This window comes from Panthera onca, chromosome A2 (assembly GCF_046562875.1).
Source record: "Panthera onca isolate mPanOnc1 chromosome A2, mPanOnc1 haplotype 2, whole genome shotgun sequence".
In the NCBI taxonomy this organism is placed as follows: domain Eukaryota; kingdom Metazoa; phylum Chordata; class Mammalia; order Carnivora; family Felidae; genus Panthera; species Panthera onca.
In genome coordinates, this window is record NC_138340.1 from 1,808,184 (window position 1) to 1,831,786 (window position 23,603).

The window sequence follows — 23,603 nt, forward strand, 5'->3', positions numbered from 1 at the left end:
GCGGGCACTGGCAGCCAGCTCGGCCAATCGAGAGCCTCGGCGGCGGGAGGCCCCGGCCGGGGCGGGGCGCAGGACAGGCAGCGGGGTAGGCTGCGCGCAGGCGAGGGGGCGGTGCCCGCGATGTGGGCGGGGCCAGAAGGCGGAGCGCTGAATGGCACCGCCGCTGGCCACCCGCGAACGAAGAGCACGGCGTGGGGGGCGGCGCTATGCCAATATGCAAATAGTCCCGCTGTGGTGGACTCCACTGCTGACGACCAGCGGATTTCCAGAGGTGACTCGATGACGTAAGCCGGGTGCGAGGCGCTTCGCGAATTCGAATCCCCAGCGGGGCTGCGAGTTCGAATCCAACATCCTAGCGTCGCTTGAGGGAGAAGTGTATCGCTTCCTAACCAGCAGGACAGTAATAACTGCTTCCTTATTTTGAATCTTCTGCATAAGGCTAAGAGGTGAAATTACATTGTCTGCGTTTTACAGCGGCGGTAACTGAGTCTCAGCGAAGTTAAACCCAAGGTCATTTGCCTAAGCCTATCTCATAATTTCCAGGGTTTCTCAATTTCCTAACTCCTGGGCCTGGATCTAAAAAAGCAGCTGGGGCACCTGGGTGGCTTAGTCGGTTAAACGTCTGACTTAGGCTGACTTCAGCTGGGGTCATGATCTCACAGTCCGTGAGCCCGAGCCCCATGTCGGGCTCTGTGCTGACAGCTCAGAGAAACTGCAGCTTGCTTAGGATTCTGTGTCTCCCTCTCTCTGTTCCTCCCCCGCTCACTCTCTCTCTCTCAAAAATAAAAAAATAAAGATTAAAAAAAAATAATAATAAAATAAATAAATAAGCACCTTCCTAGGCACCCACCCACATTGAATAATACAGAATCCTGTAAGAACTGGACCCCTGGAATGTGCATTTTTATTTTTTTGGAGGGGAGGGAATGTGTATTTTTCATAAGCTCCCCCGGTGATGTTGAAACACGTGTGGTTTGGGGCGCCTGGGTGGCACAGTCGGTTAAGCGTCCGACTTCAGCCAGGTCACGATCTCGCGGTCCGTGAGTTCGAGCCCCGCGTCGGGCTCTGTGCTGACAGCTCAGAGCCTGGAGCCTGTTTCCGATTCTGTGTCTCCCTCTCTCTCTGCCCCTCCCCTGTTCATGCTCTGTCTCTCCCTGTCTCAAAAATAAATAAAAAAAACGTTAAAAAAAATTAAAAAAAAAAAAAAAAAAAAAAAAAAGAAACACGTGTGGTTTGTCTCCAAAATTATCCAGCAATCACGGAGGGGAGAATTTCTCACAGGGGATGATGGACTTCCAGATTCTGGGACTTCTAGAACTTTCTGCAAAGCTGACATTCTGTGATCTGAGCCTCTGGCCTCCCAGCTGAGCCCCCACAGGGCCCCTGTCTTCCCTGCAGGAACCTCCCGATCATCCTTTGCAGTGCACAGAGAGAACCAAGTGCCTGGGGCCCAGCCTCTCACTCCACAGTCCACATCTCCACAAAGGAATTGTTACCTAAACAAGGGTCACAGATTGGTGGCCCTTGGATGAGATGTGACCCCAAAGTGCTTTTAAAATGTAAGTTTGTTGCCAACATTTAAAAATAAGGACGTTTCACAAGAAGAAATCTGGATTTCCAGGCACCCTTGAAAGATCAGAAGGAAGGTCTGGCCATTCCTGGGCCACTTGGGTGACGTGGCTGAGCTTGCTTCACTCAAGGGCATCATCATGTGGCCCTAAAGACAGAGCAGGACCGGGACTGCGGTGAGGCAAGCACTTTCCTCAAATCCAAAGCCTAAAGGGGCCCCATGAAAAACAAACCAAAACCCTGCTATCAAGATAAATACTATGCTACTGCAATATTTTAAAAATTCAAAATAAATGCAGAAATGATCCAGGAAGAACAAAATACCAAAATTTTAGGAAAGACAAGATCTGACGTTGCACTTGGACCAGCCAGGAGCTTTGCTTCTCCCAGGCCCTGACAGATCCTCTCTTTATTTAAAACATCGGTATGTTTTCACCACGGTTTCCTTTGCATTAAATACTGCTTTGACATATGTATCTCCATGGCTGAGTTCTTGGCATCCCCCACTCAAGTTCTGTGCTCCTAGCGAGTGCCTCAGTCTTCTCACCCTCATCTTGCCCCTGCTCGTAAGTTTGCAAACTCTGCCCCAGGCCAACATTTAGCAGATGGGGAAGCTGGGGCCCTGCGGATTCCTCCCCGTGTGAAAGGCGGCTCAGTGCACCTGCTCATTTCTCACAAGTGGCTGCAGTGAGGATGGGCTCCAGCAGCGCCTGTGAGGTCTCTTGTGGGGGGGGCCCCCCCGGGGGGAATGCTGAACTGTCTTCGTCGCAAACGTTCGACCTCTTCCCACAGCCCCTTCCTTTGTCCCCACCCTTCACCCCCATCCCCCACCTCCTCCATCCTTCATCCCTCACCTCCTCCTCCTCACTTGCCCCCATCCTTCACGTTTCCCATCTTTTGCAGGGCTGCCTCCCCCCCCCCCCAAAGAAAGGACACTGATGGGGAATGCAGGATCGACTTCTTTATTGCAGGAAGACTATTTCTAGAGCAAATGCTACACAGACCCCACAATGGGGGGCAGGGGGCACCCACATGCGGGGGGGGGGGGGAGAAGGGGCAGGGGTGGAACCACAGCAAGCATGACCTGGCACGGTCCCCAGGACAAGGGATGCCCAGGCAGGAAGGGCCAGCAGCAGGCGCAGGCTCCTACCCCTCCTGCTGCAGGATCCCTCCCCCCAGGGAACCAGTGCCTGGGGTGGGAAAGGCCTGGAGGTGGGCGGGGTCTCAGGGAGATTGTGCTATCAGGGTGTGTCCCTGAGAAAGGGCTGCAGACACCTGCCCGGCAAGGCCCAGGAAAAGCTCCCAGGGTGGGGGTGGGGGGAGCATCACCAGATGCTGATGGGCCCTGGACCCGCCACAGGATGAAGGAGCCCAGCTGTGCCCAGGCAGGATGCTGCCAGCTCTTCCAAGGGCCCGTCCACGTGCCAGGCGGTGACACACACATGCACACACACACTCCCTCCCTCTCTACACAGTGTGCTCAGTAAACATTTGTGGAGTCACACGGACACAGGGAAAGTCAAACACGCTGCTACCAAGATGGACACGAACAGTCCCTCTTGCCTATGAACAGTCCCCACGTGGTCGCACGACTGTCCAGCCACAGGGCCTTTCTCTCTCACACGTGCGCACACACACACAGGTCAGTCCCAACGCTGCCAGCAACCCCAGGTTGAGACCCATGTGGCGAGGAGCCGAGGGTGGCTCTGGCTGTCGTCCAGCGAGCCACTGAGCCCCTTGGTCCCGCGACAGCAGAAGACTGAATGTTGCCAACAGCCGTGTGAGCTTGGGAGCGCACGGTTCCCCACTCAGCCTTCAGATGAGACTGCAGCCAGCCCGTGCTCCGATCGCAGCCTCGTGAGGTCCCGAGTAGGAGACGAGGTGAGCCACCCCCAGGCTCCTGACCCACAGGGATGGAGGTGATAAACGTGTGTTGTTTCAAGTTGCTGATTTGTGGCCATGTGTTTGTTAGGCAGCATCATCTGACTGATACAGAGTTCGAGCCGAGAGCCACCTTGCTACAAAGTCAGACAGGCCTCGTGTTCCTCAGGCAGAACGAAACGGTTTACAGATACTGTCCTATGAACCACGTCCCCCGCTCCCCCAAATACGGTCACTTACAATCACACTTACGCTGGTACAAAGGTTCCCACCAACACAAATATCCACTCCTATGGACGATTGCACTGCCCACCCCTACGTGTAGCCTACACCATCATTACATACACAGACTATCACAGTAACACCCTACCCGAATGACAGCCACACACACACACACAAACACACACGAGTGTACGCGTAGACACAAGCCATCTGCCCGTCCACGCCAAGTTGCACAAATGCACCACCCATGGTCACCGCACCCGCCCCCCCAGGCCTACAGCCCACTTCATGGCTTGTCAGACACAGTCCCACGGGGTCCCATGAGTGTGGCGTTATCTAGACAGTCTGGAGCACTCAGAGTCTCCTGGTGGAGGTAAAGCCCTGACCCCAGGAGACACGCCTTCCCGGGCAGACCCCCTCTCTCTGGGGCACAGCTGGGGGGAGACAGACTCTGCCTTGAGCCCCCTCAGATCCTGCTGGTGCTGGGTCCAGCCGCCTGCCCCTGGATGGGGCCCCGGGTACCGCCTCCCCAGCACCCCATGTCCCCCTGCCTGAGGCTCGGTGGTGACACACTGTGCCAGTCTGTGGGCCGTTGTCTGGGGACACCCTCCATATTCACGCTGGACAGTCCCCTTGGGTTGTGCTGTGGCCATGGGCCAGTCCTAGGCGTCCCCTGCCTGCACCCCAGCCTCACCTCAGGCTGGGCGAGCAGTGGGACTCCAGGCTGGCAGGGTGCTGCCGCAGGCTCTGTGGTTATTGCCTGGTGGCCTGAGACCCATCCTGCAAGCCTCCCCCCCCCGCCCCCACCCCCAAACCGAGGCTGTGGGGACAGAGGTGAGGACTGATCTGGGACCTGGGGTGGGGGCACAGGCCAGAAGTCACGAAGGGTGGAGCAGGGGCAGTGTATATTAAACACCAAAAAGGAGGAACCGAACTCTGAGGTCCATGTGCATTTCAACTCTCCCCCCCGCCCCCAGCAAGGTCACAGTGATCTAATGGGGGAGACACAGGTCTGGCTCGGGGCACCCAAGGGAAAGAGACAGAGATGGGCAGAGACAGGGGAGACCTGGCGTCCTCAGGCTCAGCGGGGACGGGCAGCTTCCCCATTTTCTCATGTGCGGATCCAGGGGGCCACCTCCAGCACTTGGCTTTGGGGGGTGCAGACAGGGCTGGGGGGCAGAGAAGGAGGGAAGGCAGAGCCGTGCGGCAGAGCCAGGTTGGAGCCCCAGACCTGCCGTGGGCTCACTGGGGCCTCGGTTTCCCCCCCCGCAGAGGTGTTGGATGAAGGAAGGGAAGAAGAGAGATGAGAGGGAGAGAGAAGGAGAAGGGGGAGGATGGCGGGGAGGATCGAGGGACGGGAGCGGAGGGCTGGAGGAGGAGGAGGAGGAGGAGGAGCAGGGGCTTTGGGAGAGGCTTGGACCGGCTGGTGGCGGGCGTTCCGGGCTCACATGAGGACGCATTTGCCCTTGACGCGGTCTGTCCTCTTCTGTTTGCTGGAGCGCTTGCCGTCGATGTTCAGGCTCATGTTTCGGCGCGTCTCCAGCGTCAGCAGCTCCTGGAAAAGCTCCTTGACGTTGTAGTTCATCTTGGCCGACGTCTCCATGAAGGCGCACTTCCACTCCTGGGCCACGGCCTGGGCCTCGCGGGTGTCCACCTCCCGCTGTGTCTCATCGCACTTGTTGCCCACCAGCATGACGGGGATGTCCTCTACGCTGCCCTTGATCTGCACGATGAGCTTGTAGATGGGCCCCAGCTCCTCCAGGGACTGCTTGCTGGTGATGGAGTAGACCAGGATGAAGGCGTGGCCCTTGGAGATGGACAGCCGCTGCATGGCCGGGAACTGGTGGCTGCCCGTGGTGTCGGTGATCTGCAGCGTGCATACGCTCTTGTCGCAGCTGATCACCTGCCGGTAGGTGTCCTCGATGGTGGGGATGTAGGTGTCCCGGAACGTGCCCTTGACGAAGCGAAGCACCAGCGAGCTCTTGCCCACGCCGCCCGCCCCGAACACCACCACTCGGTAGTCGTTGCTCTGTTCAGGCATCTTCCACGCGGTGGGTGGGGGTCAGGGCCGGGAGGGCTCGTGCCAGCTGCTAGAACCCCAGACCGACCCTGCACAGAGAGGAGTGTCAGGCACAAACGGCCACAGGCAGGAGGGGGACAGCTCTGGGCCCCTGGGGGTGAGGTGATACAGTACAAGGGGCGGCTTCTCAGAGGAGACGGCGCTTCTCCCGCATCCTGGGAAGGCCCTCTGGTTGATTTGGCTGACTTGGCAACTCTAGCCTGCAGGCAGGCTTGGAGCCAGCCTCCTTCGCTCGCTTCCCAGCCCCGACACAACCTGGGGCCCAAGCTCCTTCCCAGGGGACCCTGGGCTGGAAGAGGTGCAGGGATGCGGCGTGCAGTGCACGAACCTCTTTCCCCACCTGCACGTCCCCCTCCCCCAGGCTGCCCTGGCTTCTCCTTCCCTTCCTAGCACGGCCGTGAGTTCTTAGAAGCCAGCAGACCTGGCTCTGTGACCCTGAGCCTCAGTGTCCTCTTCTGTGAGGTGGGTGAACTGGTGCCTCTCTCCGACAACCACAGGCTTCCTGCCCTTCCCCCAGCCCAGAGGTCCCTGAAGCTCACGGGAACCGCGTGTCTTTAACAGGCCTGTCCTCTTGGGCCCGGAAGTGACAAACCTGGTGGCCCAGGGAACTTGCACTGCAAAGCCGCTCCCCTCTTATCCCATAAGTGCGGTCCTGATGCTGGACGTCCAAGAGTCACAATCTTGCAAATCGTGGCCCTGATTTCTGACAGCAGCCCAGATTGGAGGTGAGAAAACTAAACTGAGCCCAGAGAGAAAGGTCCCCCCTTCCTGCACTCTGCACCCAGAGGATAGTCTGGCCTGTCCTGGCCTCCGGTTCGGGTCTGCTGTTGTCTGTAGGAACAGAACCTCCTGAAAGGGCATCCCCCTATCATCTCTCTCCGCACCTATAGTCAGAGAGGTCCAGTGGCCTCAGGAGCTCACGCAGCACAACAATCCCTGAAAGGATGGAGGTGGGGGGAGAGCCCTGGGCTGGGGGTGGGATAGCAGAAGGCCTGTCCCCAGCCTGTGTCCTTACTTAGGAAAAGCAGGACACCCCTTCCCTTCTTTCTTCCCAGCTGTCTCTGAGGGTCCCTGAGTACAGAGGTAGGTCCGCAGTGGGAGAGAGGAGACGTAAGATCGCACCTGGACCAAGTCACCTCCCTCGGGTGTGTAGGGGTGTAAGACCAGGTGGTGAGAACCCGGGAAGGTCAGCCGGGGCCCCCAAGCCGTGGTTTTGTCCTCTGTGAATGTGAGCAGGCACGCTGCCTGCTCCACAGGTTGCTGGGGCGAGCACTGTGGGAGCCGGATAAAGCCCATGGCCAGGCTCCCGGCACACGGGGGCTTCCGGTAAAGATGGGCAGTCATAACTGTCAATCACCAGGGCTCAGGGCAGGTTCTGAAGGATCACAGGTACCAGGTTCGCCAGAGACAGAACGATAAAAGTAACAGCAGACACATACCCCACTCACGTGCCAGGCCTGCCTCTACAGGCTTCCCAGTACTACCTCCTAGTAGACCGGATAGGCATGGGGTGATGGGCACAGCAATTCTCACCATTGGGAGCCGGCGGCGGGGGAGGGGGGTGGCGAGGGGCACCGGCCAGCTCGGCAGGCACTGCCCTTCCCCGGGTGGGCACCCAGAGAAGAGGGCACGTGAGTGTGCAGCCAGGCACCGCCATGACTGGCTGGGAGACCCAGACCGCCCTTGTCCTGCTCCGGGTGCAGACCCCCTGGCAGGACTCCAGGCCCCTCAGCATGGTGTCCTCTAGAAAGGGCCCTGCGACCCCGGAGTAGGAGCCCCCATTCAATAACCCGTGCCAGGCACCTACCTTGTGCTGTTTGAATCTCACCCTCTTCCTCCTCCTGCGGGGTGGGGGTAGGGGGCACGGCAGGAGGCTCCAGGGGTGGGGGGGACTAGCTCAAGGTCACAGAGCAGAGCAGGATTTGAACTGGGCCCTGGTTGGCTACACAGACCTCCTCCTGTGCAAGGCAGCCCTCCCCAACACTCCTGGGGCCAGGAGAACAGGCCGGGGCCCAGGGGAGGGCACAGGACACACACACACACACACACACACACACACACACACACACACACGCAGCAGGGCTCAACCAAATGGGGGGAGGGGTCTGGCTTAGGGACCTAGGGGTTGGATGACAGGGGGCCTGAGGGAGGGGAGGCACACTCAGGGGACCGGCCCACGGGGCTCCCCTTGGCCAGCGGAGGATCTCAGTGGTGGGGGAAGGGCCCGACCAGGGGAGGGGCTCCCGGGCGAGGGGCTTGGTTCGGCCGAGGGGCGGGAAGCTGAGCCGGTGCTCCGCGGGAAGACGGGCCCAGGGCCCAACCGGCCCCGCGCGGAGGGGGCTCTGACTGAGCGGGACCGACCCACCCAGAGAGGGGGCCCGCGCTGGACCTGGGGGAGGGGCCGGCTTGGCCGAGGGGCGCCCGGCAAGTACCGCGGGGGCGGGAGGGCGCGGAGGGGGAGCTGTCCAAGGTGGGCGCGCCGAGGGCCGGGGCCCCTCGGATCTGGGGAGGGGGCTCCGGTGGGGGGGCCGCCGGGAGGAGGAGGGCCCGGCCCCGCGGCCGGGAGGGTGGGGCTCGGACAAAGGAGGGGCGCGCGCGTGGGGGGGCGGCGGGGCCCGGCGCCCCGGCCCCCCGCCCCGGCCGCCTACCTGGGCGCTCGTCCTGCGGCGCCGCCGCGGCTGCTGCTGGCCGGCTCGTGTCCGCTCGGGCGCCGCCGCCCCCCGCGCGCCCGCCGCCCGCCCGCCCGAGCCGCCGCCGCCGCCGCCGCCGCCGCCGCCGCGCCCGCGCCCGTCCCCGCCCGTCCCCGCCCGCCGGGCGCCGCGCTCCGCCCCTCCCCGGGGACCCGCGCCCGGCCAAGGTCACCGCCGCGCCGACCCCCGCCCCGCGCACACGCGCCCCTGCCGGCGCACCGGGGAGCCGCCGGGCCGCGAGGGCGCCGTGGGGTGGGATCTGCCTCCGGGGGGCCCCTGCGCCCCAGGGTCACCCCGGAGCCAGGAGCTGGGCAAGAGCCGGGCAGAGTCGAGGTCACCCGGGGAGCAAAGGGAGGGGGCCGTTGGCAGAAGTGCACATGAGGGGCTGGGGGAGCAGAAGGGGCCGGCGGGGGCGGGGGTGGGTTGGTGGCGCCCCACACTAGAGTGGGGCTGTTGCTGGGACGAAGACGGCATCTCCGACAAGGAGACGTCTGAGGCAGCAGCTGGGGGGCAGTGGGAAGGTACCTGGAGACCCTGCCCCCACCTGAGGGGCTTCGCCCGGCAGGGGCCGCAGAACAGAGCGAGAGAGGAGAGGAAGTGAAGACCCCGCTAGGTCTGGGTCGGGGGATGGCAGCTGTAAGACTGGGGGCCCATTTGAATGGAGGGGTGACCAAAGGGGGCTTCGGAGCCGGGTTGGTGGTTTTGTTGTCGGAAACGTCTATCTTCCTCTGGTAGGAGTTGTCGCTGAGAATAAATGTTTGCCTTTCTGAAGTGCCTGTGCGTTTGGTGTCCGTGTGTCCGGTTTAAGGCAACAAGATAGCTCCTGAAAAACAGGACGGAGGGCAGAGGCTCATCTCGGAGACTGGACTGTCAGGTGCAGCAGCTGGGCTAAGGGGGGGCATGACAGCCCCAGGCTCCAAAAAGCCCGTTAGAGGAAGGTGCCCCTTGATGGGAAGGTCGACACCAAGGTCCCACAAGAAGGGACTCTCTGGGGCCAGAACAGTGGGAGGGTAAATGGTGTTTGATAGGTGGTGAGCTCCCCATCATGAGGTGTGTGAGCAGATGGTCGGCTGGAGCCTACAGGCCCCTCGGGCTTTTGGCTTCTGGATCCTCATTGACTCATCGTCTCCATGGCTCTGACTGAGGTGGATGCTTCCTGCTCCCCTTGGAAACGTGGCCACTGTTTCACTGTCCCTCAGAGCCACCTGGCTCCCACAGAGGCTGGGCTGAGGTTCGTCCTGCTTCTGGGGCTCAGAGGCCCCCATTTCTCCCCGATCCAGACCCTCCAGACCCTGATCTGCAGGCCTCTCTCACCTGCCTCCTTCCTGGTCTCCCAGGATCACCCCTCCAACTCTCCTTCCTCCCGGGCATTGAATGCCCAGCTTCCAACACGGGCCTCTAATACTCTAATGCTGCCTGTGGCTCCCTTCGCCAGCTTCTCAGCCTGGCGTTCAAGTTCCTCTGAGGCCTGGCCTGAGCGCTCCTCCTGGTCCCTGGGGGCTGCTTGGAGCTGTTCCCCGGGAACACTTCCCTCCTGTCCTGTTGGGGCACCTCAGAGCGTGATCTGGCCCCAGCCCCTCATCTTGGGGTGCCCTCAACCAGAGATGAAGACAGCCCGATCGGCAGATAGGTAAGAACTTTTGGTCTGGGTTGCCATGTCCCAGCCAAGCGCCCCTCTGAGCCTCAGTTTCCTCATCTGCGAATGAAGATCACTGTTGTCTCTCAGGGCTGCAGGGAGTGATCCGGATGACGTCCGCCTACGTGGGGCTGCCAGGCACGTGGGTACCCCGCGGCGACAGCCCCGCTCCCTTCCACTCCAATGGCCTGCCTGCCGTGGTCTCCTGAGCGACCGGCCCACACTTGGCTTGGGCCTCCAGCCTCTGGCCAGCTCTCCGGCTCCTCCGGGTGCCTGCCCAGGCCAGGGCAGGCTGACTCATGCGTAGGAGCGTGGGCGCAGCCAGCAGCTCCACTCTGTGGCTATTTATAGCTCCCAGGCCAGGCTCTTGGCCTTGTGAGCTGGGGGAGGACAGGCCCGAGTCCCCTCCCTGCTCTCCCAGGGCATGGGGGCCCAAATCGCCATCGGAGCACCCCAAACTAGGATAGCCGTGACCCTTGCCTATGGCCGGCCGGGGGGCCTTGGCCTTTGTGAGCATGGGTATGTGCTGGCAAGAGGCCGGCTGGGGCTGGAACTCGAGTCCCTCCAGCTCTGAAGCCGCCACCCAGACTTCTTGCTGTCCCTGGCTGGCCATCCCTGTCCTGCAGAAGCCCTCTCCGCTGCAATGGACCAGCATTCACCTGCAAAGTCCCAGCGCCTGGCCTGGCCTGGCCTGGCAGCCCATGGGAATTGTCCCCGTCCCAATGCTCATCTCCTCCTCCGCCCCCCCCCCCACCCCCCGTCCCCCACTCCCGGTGGTACCGTGGGGGGAGGAAGGTGGCTGAGATGCATTCTCTGGCTCTGTGCTCCCAGGATTAATGCAATTAGGTGGGCAAAGCAGAGGCTGAGTGTCACACAGCCTCTAACAGATGCAGTTTGCCCCACAAAGGCTTTTTTGTTTTTTTTAAGTTTGGTGTCAACATTTGAAAAGAAGAAAATCATTTGTCAAAACTCAGTTTGCCCTGAAAAATGAACGGGCTGGCCCTCCCGAGCCCGAATTCCTGCCAGTCAGTCTCTGCAGGAGCTGGACCCCAGCCCCGGTTGAAAGAGGATGGTTCCTCACCGAAGCCACCTGGCGGGCCAGTGGAGGCAGCCCGGGCTTCCTCCCCAAGTACGGGGTCACTGAAGTCTTTGCACTGGCAGGATAAAGCGATGTGATGCCAGGGTGGCTGTGGTCGGTCAGAAAAAAGGGCCACGACTCCCAGAGACCTCACGGCCTTTGCACAGCCTGCCCACCTCCCCCCCCCCACCACCACTGGAAAAGCTCTTTCCCCATCTTCTTGGGACTCGTAGTGGCTCGTAGAGATTTCCTCCCGGACCATGTTGCTAACATTGTTTCCATTTTCCTTGTCTCTCTCCCTTCGCTTTGCTTTTTCTGTCATTGTCACCTGATACTGCACTGCACGTGGGTGTCATCTGTCCCCTCGCTAGGTGAGCTGCTATGCGTCCCAGGGTGGTGGGCCTCACCCTTGGGTGAGTCTGCTCCCAGGGGACACGGGGCCGTGTCTGGGAACATCTGTAGTCGCCACAGTTGGGGTACTCCTGGCATCACGTGGGCAGGGGCTGGGGCTGCTGCTCCCTCCCTCCCCCCCGCCCCTGCACAGTGCCCAGGACAGTCCTGTGTCGGCAGGTCTGGGGGAGAGAGCCCAGAGGAGGGCAACGGATTCCAAACGTGTCCCCAGACCAGCATAACCGGGGGGCCTTGGCAGAGATGCAGATCCGGCAGCCCCACCCCGCAGCCAGAATGCTGCTCCCACCCTGCACTGGGCAAGAGCGTCCCAAATGTCTATGGCGCCGAGATGGAGACAGTGTTCTCGGCCATCGGCCCAAGTGGTCAGAGGGAGGCCCAGCCGGTCCCTTGAGGCAGAGGCCCCACCAGCTGTGGCAGCAGTTTACTTGGGTCATGCCTCCCGTGCGCTGCGGGAGTGGGAGCTCCAAACTGCCCATCTGTCCAGCCAGGGTGGGCAGCCCGCGATCACAGCCCGCAGTCGGGACACCGCAGCCAGCCAGGCCAGCGGTCCCTGCCCCGGGAGCTACAGAGGCCTTTGGGGTGACGGGACACGGAAGGGCTTCTCCCTGCTTCGGCCTAATGTGGCTTCAGCACCTGACCGCCCAGAGGACAGTTCCAGGATCCTCTGGGATGACACCCGTGCCCTATAGTGGACCCCTCTCCGCCTGCAGGAGGTTCCGGGAAGGTCGGAAAGGTTGGTCACTGGCTTTGTCCACAAGCTGGTGCACAGTTCAGGGCGGGCGCGGGCTGGGCCAGGTGGGATGCGTGCCTCCCTCTTCCTGACAGGGCCGAGGGTCCAGAGCCAGTGGCCAGGGGAGGTCTGACACCATCCGTGGAGGCACCATCCCATCCACTGCCTGTCTTGGGGGCTGGAAAGACACCGGCCGGGAACCGGTGCTGCCCCTCCCCGCCCCACACTAATAACTTCTCCACCAGAGACGCAAACAGCAGACAACAGAAGCCCTGACACGCTGCTATTAAGGTTGATTCAATCCACGAGGCCTGGGTGCCGCCTCGTAATTTCCTCCTGTCTCCAGATGAGGGAGGGGAATCTGGGTGACTCCATCCAGCTGTCGCCTGTGCCGTGAGCCCCTATGCACAGCAGACCTCAGAGGGCTGAGGGTGGGGCCAGGGGCTTCCTGGTGGAGGCAAACGCTCCAGTGGGCTTGGCCGACGACCGGAGCCCGGTTGGAGGTAACTCTCCTCCTGGTAGAGTTACCTTCTGAGTGGCGCCCCCAGCCCAGGGCACCCCCCCACCCCGAATCCTGCCCATCCAGGAACCTGCCGGGTCAGGGCCAATCAGGTGGCCGGGGGCGGCCCCGACCCTGCCAAGTCCACGCAGACGAGGTTGGTGCCCGGTGTTCTGAGCCGAGGCTGCGGTTATTTAAGACAGAAAGCAGGGTGTGCGGTCTGGGCACTCACGTCCACGCCGTGACGGCGGCGCCTCCAGTCCCGGCCGAGTGTGCTACGCTGTCAGCAGGTGTGCGCCTCCCTCTTTTGCACACGCACACAGGATCTCACGGCTAACTGGCCTCTACGCGCGACTCACCATCACTTCCTGTGACTCAAGGCAGCATCTCTCCCTGTCTGCACCAAGGACATTCAGCACAGTGGGGGCATCCTCTGCGGGGGTGTCCAGGGCACTGCGGGGGCTGAGCGGCACGCCGGCCCCACCCACCGGGTGCCAGGACACCCCCAGTGTGACAAACATAGATGTCCCCAGACACTGCCTGGTGCGCCCTAGGGGGTCACCCCCTTACTGAGAAAGACCCCCAGGAGGCAGGAATCTCCACCGACGTTCCCTCAGTATGACAAAGTTGCATAGCGATGGCCTTTTGCGGCTGACGTCCAGTCTCGTAGGGGGGCTGATCCTGGGCCAGGTGGTGAGCAATCCAGTCTTGTTCAAGACAAAGCTCCTGTCAGCAAGTGGCAGTGCTCTTGTGTCAGAGCTGGTGGGGGGACAGGGCCACCAGGGGCCAGGGAAGCTCAGGAGTGAGTGCTGCTTCTCCGGGGCCTCCGTCAGAGGGCAAAACAGCCACTCTTCCGACCTTGACGTGGGGACAGTCTGCTCCTCGCCCCACGTGGGGAAAGCTGACCAAAGCTAAGACACTGTCACCCCTCACGGCTGGCCGACCGTGGCAGCTTCCATAAGCAGGTCCCAGGGCTGATCCTGGCTCCGCTGACCACAGAAGACAGGAGGGGTGGCCGGGAGTGGCCTTGGGGGGCTGCTGTGGCAGTCTGTGTCCGCTCTTCCAACATAGCCCCCTCACACTGCTCGGGGCTCCGGGGTCCTTGAAGCAGCTTTGCTGGGGCTGGTGGGACCGTAGGGAGAGCAGGTCAGCCAGGAGTGGCCATGGCCCAGCAGACGGAGAGGGTTAGGATGCTGGGGACCAGGGTGGCTGGCCTGGGGCCCACAGAGGGGCACCCGGGTCTTTCCACACCCCAAGGTTCCTGGCTGGCATGACGGTGCCCTTCCCGGGCTGGCTGGTCAGGAAGTTGGCTCAGGGTGAAGGGAACAACATGGCCTTGGGGACCTCAATGGGTTCGGCGGGGGGACGTGGGCAGTCAGGCTGTGGTGTCCCCAGGGCCACTCCATGGAGCTGATGGCTGGTAGGAGGGGAGACCCTGCTGTGTGTGTGCTTTTGGCAGTGATGGGGGATACAAAGCTGAGACCCTGGAGCAGACTTCCTCGGTCCAGGTGAAGGTGGGCTACAGAACCTGGTGGCTCCACAGACACCCGCCTCCCCACCCCTGGGGAGAAGGCCAAATGGGTGGAAACTTCCAGTTCCGGGGTGGGGTGAAGCGTGGCAGCAGAGGCTGCCAACACTGGGTTTAGGCCACCGTGGAAAGGAGGGTGGAGGCCCCCACCCCCATGGCAGTCATCGTCCCAGCACAGGGACAGGGCGGGCCGTGTGGGGTTCAGAGATGGGGCCCCAGAAGAAAAGAAGTTTCTAGCAACGGGACAGTTCACATGACAAGGTGGGGGCAGGCAGAGCACAAGTGGGGGGGCTCGGACACACATCCCCACTCCCCCCGCCTCTTGTGACAAAACTCAAGGGGGCCAGGGCCATGGCACAGGTGTCCCCTCGGGCCTTGTGCTGGGAGGGGCTGAGCGGTGGCAGCAGGCAGCCCCTGGGGCACGGGTGCACCCACCCACCCTCCCTTGGGCAGGCAGTTCACGTCCCGGGGCAGAAGGGGCCTGTGCTTGCCAGGGCTTAATCTGCTGAGCGGTTGGGGGGGAGGGCTGCCGGCCGTGAGGGGCGCAGGGTGGAGATCCAGGGTCCTGGGAAGGCGCACTCTGGGGCCCGTGTGCCCGCAGCTGAGTGGCCAAGTGAGGAGGCCCGAGTGCCCGTGACGGAGCTGGCGAGGCTGAAGCCACCAGCACCCGGCCTGGCCACGGGCCCGCCCTCCCTCCTGTAGCACCTCTGGCGGCTTCAAGCCAGACACGTGGAATCCGCTGGGAAAGGCTGTCACCCCTGACTCCGTTCCCAGAGGCACGGCTCTGGGCTTCTGCGACAACAGGTTGCCACGGAGCCAACACCCAGGGTTGGCACCAGCCCCACACTCACCCGAGGCAGGTGCTGGCTTCATGTGTCTGTGCGTCGGGCAAGGTGAATGGCGCGTGGCCCTGCCCCCATAGCCCACGGAAGTCTGTCTCACTCCGGGGACAGGACTGACAACCAACCAGCCACGCTGGCCCCCGGCCCCACCTGCGCATCTCTCGGGTCCATGGGCCTCTGTTCCCTTAACCCACACGCTCACCCGGCCCACCAAGGGTGTGTGGGAGGGGGCACGCAGGAAGGCAGGGAGGAGGGGAGTCCTGAGGTGCCCAGGACCCTGCCCGTCTCCCAGGAGGCACGGCGTCAGGTGGCAGGAGTTAGAGCTGCCCTGTGATCCCCGGTCAGACGCTCCAGGCTGGCGGGCTCCTCTGTTAGGAACAGAGCCAGCTGGGAGCAGAGGACGCAAGTCTCAAGCCTCCGGCTGGGCTCAGTGGCTCAGATAGGCCATATTCCTGTCCTGTACACAGGTGGGAGTGTGCGGGGGAGGGGAGGGTCCCAGCCCGACCCCCTCTGGGTGCCCGGGCCCCAGCGCCTGTGCGAGTCCTCAGATCCCAATGCCAGAGGACGACATGGCCACACAACTTTGGTAAGTAATTATAAGAGCAGTATTTTTAAAAGTGGTCGTGGTGCCTCGGGCTCAGGGCATAGGATCTGGGGCGCAGCCCCTCCGTGCACAGGCGGAAGCCCGGGGCCTGAGCGCCCCCGCCTGGGTGACGGGGGGGCTGGGGGACCGCGTGTGTCCGGCGGGTGGGCGGTGGGCAGTTCACCACTTGAGGAAGACCATGCCGGCCAGGACAGCGTAACCCAGCACCAGGAAGAGGACTTTGAGCAGACGGTCACTGTTCTCCTCCAGCTCCTTCGCCAGGATCTCAAAGAAGGTGACGAAGAGGAACGTGCCGCCCGCCAGGCCCTGCAGCAGCACCGAGGCCACGCTACTGGGCACACCCTGTGCGCTCTCGATGCCCAGGCCGACGCCGATGCCCAGGGGAATCATGGCGCTCACGGTGATGGCCAGCTTGGCCGCGTCCCTCAGGGCCATGGAGCACCTGGCCATGCTGATGCCCAGGGCCACAGCCACCAGCGTCTCGTGGACGGCCACCCCCACGAACAGGCTCACCACCTTCTCGCCGTCCTCCTGCAGGCCCAAGGCCAGGCCCTCGAAGATGGAGTGCGCCGACAGGGCAAACACCAGGCTGAGGAGCCGCAGCGGGCTGGAGCGCGACAGCTCCTGGACGCTGAGCCCGTGTGCGTGGGGGTGGGGCTCTGCGTAGAGTGCATGGCCCCGCGTGCCCCCCATGAAGGGGCTCTCGTACTCCGAGTCGCTGCCAGCGTCCGAGCCGGCATTGAAGGTCTCCAGATCGATGAAGGACGGCTTCTCCTTGCGGAACGTCAGGATGAGCTGCTCCAGGAAGACGGTCATGAAGAAGCCCAGCATCACGATGGTCTCGGCCAGCGGGTAGTCGGTGCTGATGTGCCCGAGACTCAGAACCTTCTGGAGCTGGAGCGGAGGATGTGTGAGGGAGGAGAAGGGGGAGAGGGGTTCAGAGGCGGGAGGCCTGGACACTCGCCACCAACACAACAGGGTCCCCAGATCTCACTGATCAGCTAGCAAAGCACAGAAGCCCCCCGTTCACACAAGAGGCTAAAAACGGGGGAAGGTGGACTCACCCTTTGGTAGATTTGGAAAAAACAGCAACAACAACATAAAAATAACCCTATTACAAAGGGGGTCGTGAGGCTTTTCGTGACATCTACTAAATCGGCCCAATAACATTAACTGTGCTGTCGGGGGCTGAACCGTGGTCCCTAAAGATACGTGCACGTGGAACCTCAGAACGTGACCTTCTCCGGAAGAAGGGTCTTTGCAGATGTAATTAAGGTGCTCCCGGCGGAGAGATTCGTATCTTAAAGGTTCCCAGCCCGCAGAATCTCCAAACTAACCCTACTTGGAGAGAGGCGATTCCGTGACAGTGAGGCTGTTAGGGTGGGCCCTGAGCCGACAGGACTGGAGTCCTTACAGGAACAGGAAAGACACGGGACCACTACATGAAGAGGCAGGAAGGAGAGAGGCCTGCGAGGGACCCAGGCCTGCCGGCATCTTGGTCTCGGACTTCCAGCCTCCCCACTGACCAAGAGTAAACGCCCATGGTTTGAGCTGTGGTACACAGCTACGGCAGCCCCAGGAAACTCACGCATCAGGATCTTGAGACGAGATCATCCTAAATCAGGGCGGGCTCTAAGTCCAGCAACAGTGTCCTTATGAGACACAAAAGGAAAGGACACACAGAGACACGGGGAGATGGGCATGTGACCACAGAGGCAGAGACTGGGGTGATGTACCTACAAGTCAAGGAATGCCAAGGATTGCCAACAAACCTCCAGAAGCAGGGAAAGGGCACAGGACAGATTCTCCCTCACGGTCTCAGAAGGACCCAGCCCTGCTGACACGGTGATCTCAGCCTTCTGGCCTCCATCACGGTCACAGCAACTGGCCTTTGCAGCCCTGGGGCCTGCGTGGGGTTTGCTTGCACAAGGCACCCCGACCTCCTGGGTGGACAAGCTGGGAACGAGGGAGACTCCTCAGACATCCACCTGCACCCCAGCAGATGCCTCGAGCTAGCCCCGTCCAGTAGAGCTTTCCAGTGACAGAAAGGCTTTCTGTCTGTGCTGATACCGATACGGAAGTCACTAGCCACGCGTGGCCCATGCGGACCTTAGGCGTGGCTGGTGCGGCCAAGGACGGGCATGTTGAACCGTGTTTCATTTTAAGTCACTGAAACGTGACTAGACAGGCCTACAACAGGCTGCCACTCCTCACAGCTGGGTCGGGTGGCCCCTGCTCACGAGGGTGTGTGCGCACTCCACGCTGGTCCGGCCTGGGGGCTGCGGGGTGAGCTGTCGGCTGTCTGGACCGCTCCCCCTCCACTTTCACTCACGGCTGCACAATGCTCACGTGCACACGCAATTCCCGAGGGCTCCACCTGAGCCAGGCGCTCCAAACTATGCTCGTGGCACCCCTTTCTTTCCTGTCACAGCCTTCGTGACAGCCCGGGAACACACACACACACACACACTGGGGGCTATCCTGCCCCAGGGCACACCTGCAAAGTCTGAGGACATTTTGGTCGTCACGACTTGCGACGGGTAGTGCTGGCATTGGGGCCAGGTCATTCTGTCGGGGGCCGTTCTGGGCACCAGAGGGAGGTGGGAGAGGGTGTTGAACAGCATCCCTGGCCCCACCCACCTGATGCCAGGAGCTCCGCCAGTCGTGATGACCTCAGATGTCTCCAGACATCATCCAGTAACCCTGGGGGTAGGACGCCCAGGTGAGACCCCCTGACCCAGTGACCTGCCATCACTCAGTGTCCCCTGGCGGCAGAGTCGTCCCCCACAGGGGAACCCCCGCTGCAGCAGAGGCCGTGTTTTGCAGAGAAGCCACTTCATTCATTTGCCAAACATCTCACAGAGGCCTGCGTGTGCTACACCTGGGGAGACACCAGCACGTGGGGAGCACTAACCCCCCACCCCAGGGATGAACACGGATCAGATCAGATCGAGGAAGACAAGGCAGACGCAAAAGCCACAGTGTGCAGCACTGCTCTCTGCAGGGTGACCGTGCCAGCTGAGGCTGGCCAGGGGCCGCAGGGGAGGGGCCTGACCCGCCAAGGCTCAGGTGTGGGCAGGCGTGCGGCATGGAGTGGCTCTGGGAGGACCATGGAAGGGCCACATGCACCATCACAGCAGTCTGGGCCTGAGGACTCTGAGATTTTATCCCCCCTGGACGCTGAGTGTGTGAGTCTCCCACACTGTGAACAGAGGAGCACGAGGTTAGCAGCAGAAGGCCACAGGAACGTGTCAACTCACAGCTCTGGACGCCCAAGTTGCAGGCACCGGCTGTGGCCTGCTGATGACACATGCGGCCGTGTTGGGGAGGCCCACGTGGCCAAGGCCTGAGGGCAATCCTCCGCCAGCAGCCGGGGAGAAACTAGGCCCCTGGGTCTGACAACCGGAAAGGGCTGAACTTGCCTTACCACCACATGAACTCAGAAACCGACCCGTCTCCTCAAACCCTGAGGTGAGACCACACCCCACGGATACCCGGAACGCTGTCTGAGAGAGCCCGGAGCAGGGGACCCAGCTATGTGGTGTCCAGACTCCAGCCCCACAAAAATTGTCATAATAAACACGTATCCGGTTAACTTGTTAGGCAGCAGCAGCTAACTGATACAGGTGTTGAAGAGAGGCCCGAACTGCCAGCTTCAGGACAAAGTGTATGCTGGCCATGGTGGGCAGTCTGCTCAGGTAGCAACGGGTGAGCTCGCCAATGGGGAACCCTGTGTCTAGTTCAAACCCCCTGCTTACCAGACAAGGCCCAGAGAAGAGAAGCAAGCAATGTGCGGTCACACAGCAAATCCATTTCCTGTCACTCTTACAGCGTCAAGGCTCCACCCAGCTTGGTGGCTTTAGTGAAAAAACGTCAGTGACCCTTGGCCATAAGGTGCCAAGGGCGGCGCCTACCCCCGGGGACCCCTTACCTTTTCCCTCACGGCGGGCAGGAGGGCATTGAAGCACGTGGCCAGAAAGACCCCGCCTCCGAAGGTGTTGCAGAGCGAGAGGATCTTTTTTGAGCGATGGGCCTTCTCAAAATCCGTCTCGATGATCTTCACTGGGAGCAGGGAGCCAAGCAGCATGAAGAAGAACACGCCCACCATGCAGAGGACTTTGGCCACCAACAACTTCATCATGGTGGTGGCCCAGGCTGCTCCGGTCACCGCAGGGCCAAACCATGTGTGGGCGCACACTTCCGTCCCACGATGTGCTACTGGGCCCAGCCACGTGGCTGGGGGCTCATGCCTCGGGACATCCGCTGTGAACGCCAGGGGCAACCGCGTCAGCTGTTGGATCACCTGCCCAGCTCTAGTGACCAAGCCCATCACCCCCAGGACCTTGCTCCGTTCCAGGCCTGGCCCGCATCCCTGCCTTCCGCAGGAGTATCCACGGCTGCACTGTCCGGTATGGGAGTCACTGGCCACGTGCGTCTATTTAAGCTAAGGAGAACTGAATGAAAGGCAAAATTCGGCTCCTCAGTCACACCAGTCATACTGCAAGTGTCTAATAGCCACACAAGTGCCGTCGCCACCATACTGGACAGCGCAGACAGAGAACGTCTCCATTGCTGCAGAATGTTCTATCGGGTGGTGCTGCTCCACTGGTTTCCCACTGCCCGTACGTGAAACCAAGCACCACACCCTGTACAGAAGGCCCTGCACCATCGGCTTCACTCACCCCACATGGGCTTTTGTGGGCCTTGAATATGCCTAGCCCGTTCCTGCCTCAGGGCCTTTGTATGGGTTGTTCTCTTGTCCTGGAACATGTCTTCCCCCTGACCTCCCGATGATGTTTTTTTCTTTTAGGTCACTGCCTCCAGGATGCCTTGGAAGGGCCTCCCCTGGCGGACCTGTGCCCTAAACTGTATGCCTTGTACCCACCGCGAGTCCTGGTGCAGAACAGATGCTCAGTAACCACTGGCAAGCAAACAGGTGAGCTGAATGAAGCATGTGGACCTCTTTACAGGACTCCACGAACCCAAGTGGAGCAGATATCGCCCTTTTGAGCAGACTCAAAAGCGTCACTGTTAGTACGAGGGCCCTTGGCTGCTCCTCTGTCCCTTGGTTTCCTCCTAACCTCCCAGCTCTCACTGCCCACACCCCACTTCACTGAGGTCTTCAGGTCTCAGCTCGGATGCCACCGGATGGAGGGGCCTCTCCCTCCCCTTCCCTGGCATGAAGTTCTGGCATTATTTGTGCTACGGGAAACTGCATAACTCAGAGTCCCTGAATGCGCTCCCTTGCTCAGGGCTGCAAGCTCCGCGCGGGCAGAGAGCCTGTCTTGCTGGAGGCGGGCCCCCCAGCAGCACCCAGTGCACAGTCAGGTCGACGGCGGGCATCGCGTAAATCCCTGCGGGTGTCCAGATACCCCGGTCTGTGCAGTGCGGGTGGGGAGGGGGGCTGTGCGCTCTCAACCCGGGGGCTGATGGGGGTGGGACCAGGACAGCACAGGCGCATTCATTCATTCACTCACTACACACCGAGCGTCTCTTGTGTGCCCGCGCTGCAGCGGGGGCCCCGGGGAGGGCGAGGCCGAGGCCGAGAGGGCTCCGCCGGGGAGGGAGCAACTCGCGCTCTGCCCGGGGGACTCGAAAGCTAATTACTACAGACAGACCTCGCCGATCAGGGGGGAAACCAGCCTCGGGGCCGCAGCCGGGCCTCCGCTAACGGGCGGCCGAGCCGGCCAGACCCCGAAACGCCCCGCCCTGGCACCCAGGCCCCCGGTCCCCGGCCCCTGTCCGCACGCACCTCCGCCGGGCCCTCGCCCGCCCGCCGGCGCCTCCCGCCGCTCAACCGCCGCGCGGTCTCGACCCCACAAGCCGTGCTCCCGTCCGGCCCCGGCTCCGCGCGCGGCAGCCCACGCCCCGCCCACGCCGCTGCTCATTGGCTACCCTGAGCGCCACGGGCCGAGTGCATCGTGTCCATTAGCCGCTGTGGTTGCCACTCATCCTGTGGACCGCCCCCCCCCGCCCCCCCCGCCACCTCTCCTACCGGCATGGGAAAGTAGTTTCCTGTTTCTGAGCGGTAGGTACAGCCTGCAGGTGCCTCCGGCGGGAAACTCCAGCCCTAGAGGAATGGTTCCCGTACGACTTGGCTGCCAGAGCTGTCCAGGGGTGCCTGGTGCTGAATCCCGCTCTAGGGAGGTTTGGCCATTGATGGGAAACCATTTGCTACGGGAGACTGTCTCTCCCTGAGCGTCCACGACGCTGGTGTCCTTCCCTTCAATTTAAGACGCAGATTCATCTGTGTCCACATCCCTGCCTTCTATGTGTTCCAGGGCCTCTTGTAGAAGAACATCTGTGAACAAACCAAGATCCGCCACCCTCCCCACACCCCGCCAACTTTGGAGCTTACATTCTAGGAGAAGACACAGAAAATCATCAGTAAACATAATAAGTAATGGAATTATGTCGGAAGGTAACAAGTGCCCTGGGATAAAAGGGCCAATGAGGAGCTATCAAAAGTGCTGGGTATGGGTTGCTATTTTAAGTGAGATGCTTAATGTTTGAGCAAAGGCGAACACGGAGAAGTTAGTCCAGTGGGTGTATGGAGGCAGACCGTTGCACACATAAGGGACTGAGAATACGGAGGCCCTGGCAGGTCTGTGCAAGAATGCCAGTGTGGCCAAAGCGCAGGATAAGAGGACATGGGTCACAAGAGGCCTTGGAGGGAAATAGGGAGCAGTTGCAGTTTTGATCAGAGACGTGACAGATCCAGCATCTTTTAACACAATCATTTGGTTATTGTATCAATGCTGCTAACAGGCCAAATGAGATGAAGACTGAGAATTGTTGATAGTTTTTAGACAGAGAGAAGATAATACTTTTTTAAAAAGCTTGTTTCACTGCCCTATAAAAACAACCAGAGTTATGTGCTCACTTCGGCAGCACATATACTAAAATAATTTAAAAAATTTTAAAAGCAATAAGAGTTATAAAAGAGAAGACTGTATTCATTTGTTTACTGAAGTCTTGTCAGCATACTATGAGCCAGGCATGGAGAGAGCTGCTAAGAATAAAGCACAGAGTGCCACGGTGTGGACAGACCCAGAGGACACTGTGTGCAGTGACAGAAGACAGACACAGAAGGTATGTCCTGTGTGACTCCACTCACAGGGGGTCCCTAGAGGAATCCCATCCACAGAGACAGAGAGTAGAAGGTGGGATCCAGTGCTGGGACAAAGAACGGGGAGTCAGTGTTTCATGGGGACAGAGTCTCAGTTTGGGGAGATGGAAAGTTCTGGAGACAGATGGTGGGAGTGGCTGCATGACAGTGTGAGTGTTGCCTGATGCTGCTGAGCTGTGCCCTTAAGAGTGGTTAAAATGGTACGTTTAATTTTATGTATATCTCACCACAACTAAAAAATTTTAAATTTCTTTTTTAAATGTTTGTTTATTTTGAGAGAGAGATAGAGTGTGAGCGGGGGAGGAGCAGAGAGAGAAGGAGACTGAAAACCCCAAACAGGCTCTGCATTGACAGCTCAAACGAGGGGCAAAACCCCACCAACTGTGAGGTCATGACCCGAGCCAAAGAGTCAGATGCTCACCTGAGCCACCCAGGCGCCCCCCCCCCCCCAATTTTCGTTAATGGAGTATAAAACGAACCCTAGGTCCTCACAGTTCAGAGTCTAGTGAGAGAGACAAATATAAATGAATTAATAGCACACCACGATGGGCAGATTTCTAAGATGGTTCCACGTGATCTCGACATCCTAGTACCCATGCCTTTGTGTGATTCCCTCCTTGACTCTGGGCTGCCCCTGGTGACTTGATTCTAACAAACAGAATATGGCAGAGGAATGGGATGTCGTTTCCCTGACTGGGTTACAA

At 60.7% G+C, this 23,603-nt stretch overlaps 2 protein-coding genes across 4 annotated transcripts; both read right to left on the reverse strand.

Moving 5' to 3' along the window:
* Positions 1-2,510: 2,510 nt before the first annotated feature.
* On the reverse strand, positions 2,511-8,545 carry DIRAS1 (DIRAS family GTPase 1). Of its 2 annotated transcripts, none has more exons than XM_060629804.3 (2): positions 7,560-8,545; positions 2,511-5,781 (listed from the first exon to the last, which is right to left on the reverse strand). In XM_060629804.3, exon 2 carries the CDS (start codon positions 5,711-5,713, stop codon positions 5,117-5,119), a length of 597 nt encoding a protein of 198 aa, XP_060485787.1. In that variant the 5' UTR covers positions 5,714-5,781; positions 7,560-8,545; the 3' UTR covers positions 2,511-5,116. The 2 variants fall into 2 exon arrangements, with proteins under 2 accessions (XP_060485787.1, XP_060485785.1); XM_060629802.3 differs by having other exon boundaries at positions 8,401-8,543.
* Positions 8,546-15,748: 7,203 nt separating this feature from the next.
* SLC39A3 (solute carrier family 39 member 3) lies at positions 15,749-21,728 on the reverse strand. 2 transcript variants are annotated; one of them, XM_060629801.3, is made up of 4 exons: positions 21,523-21,638; positions 20,656-20,773; positions 19,702-20,033; positions 15,749-16,664 (listed from the first exon to the last, which is right to left on the reverse strand). In XM_060629801.3, the coding sequence occupies exons 3-4, from the start codon at positions 19,909-19,911 to the stop codon at positions 15,930-15,932; spliced, it is 945 nt and encodes a 314-aa protein (XP_060485784.2). In that variant the 5' UTR covers positions 19,912-20,033; positions 20,656-20,773; positions 21,523-21,638; the 3' UTR covers positions 15,749-15,929. The 2 variants fall into 2 exon arrangements, with proteins under 2 accessions (XP_060485784.2, XP_060485783.3); XM_060629800.3 differs by lacking the exon at positions 20,656-20,773 and having other exon boundaries at positions 21,523-21,728.
* Between the last annotated feature and the right edge of the window lie 1,875 nt (positions 21,729-23,603).

Bases quoted from the DNA above. Each gene is read 5' to 3' on its own strand.
- DIRAS1 (XM_060629804.3), bottom strand. From the start codon at position 5,713: ATGCCTGAACAGAGCAACGACTACCGAGTGGTGGTGTTCGGGGCGGGC.
- SLC39A3 (XM_060629800.3), bottom strand. From the start codon at position 21,658: ATGAGCAGCGGCGTGGGCGGGGCGTGGGCTGCCGCGCGCGGAGCCGGG. The intron at 20,034-21,522 runs GTGCGTGCGGAC...TGGCGTTCACAG, and splicing joins CGGGCGAGGGCCCGGCGGAG to CGGATGTCCCGAGGCATGAG. The intron at 16,665-19,701 runs GTAAGGGGTCCC...CCTCCGCTCCAG, and splicing joins TGCCCGCCGTGAGGGAAAAG to CTCCAGAAGGTTCTGAGTCT.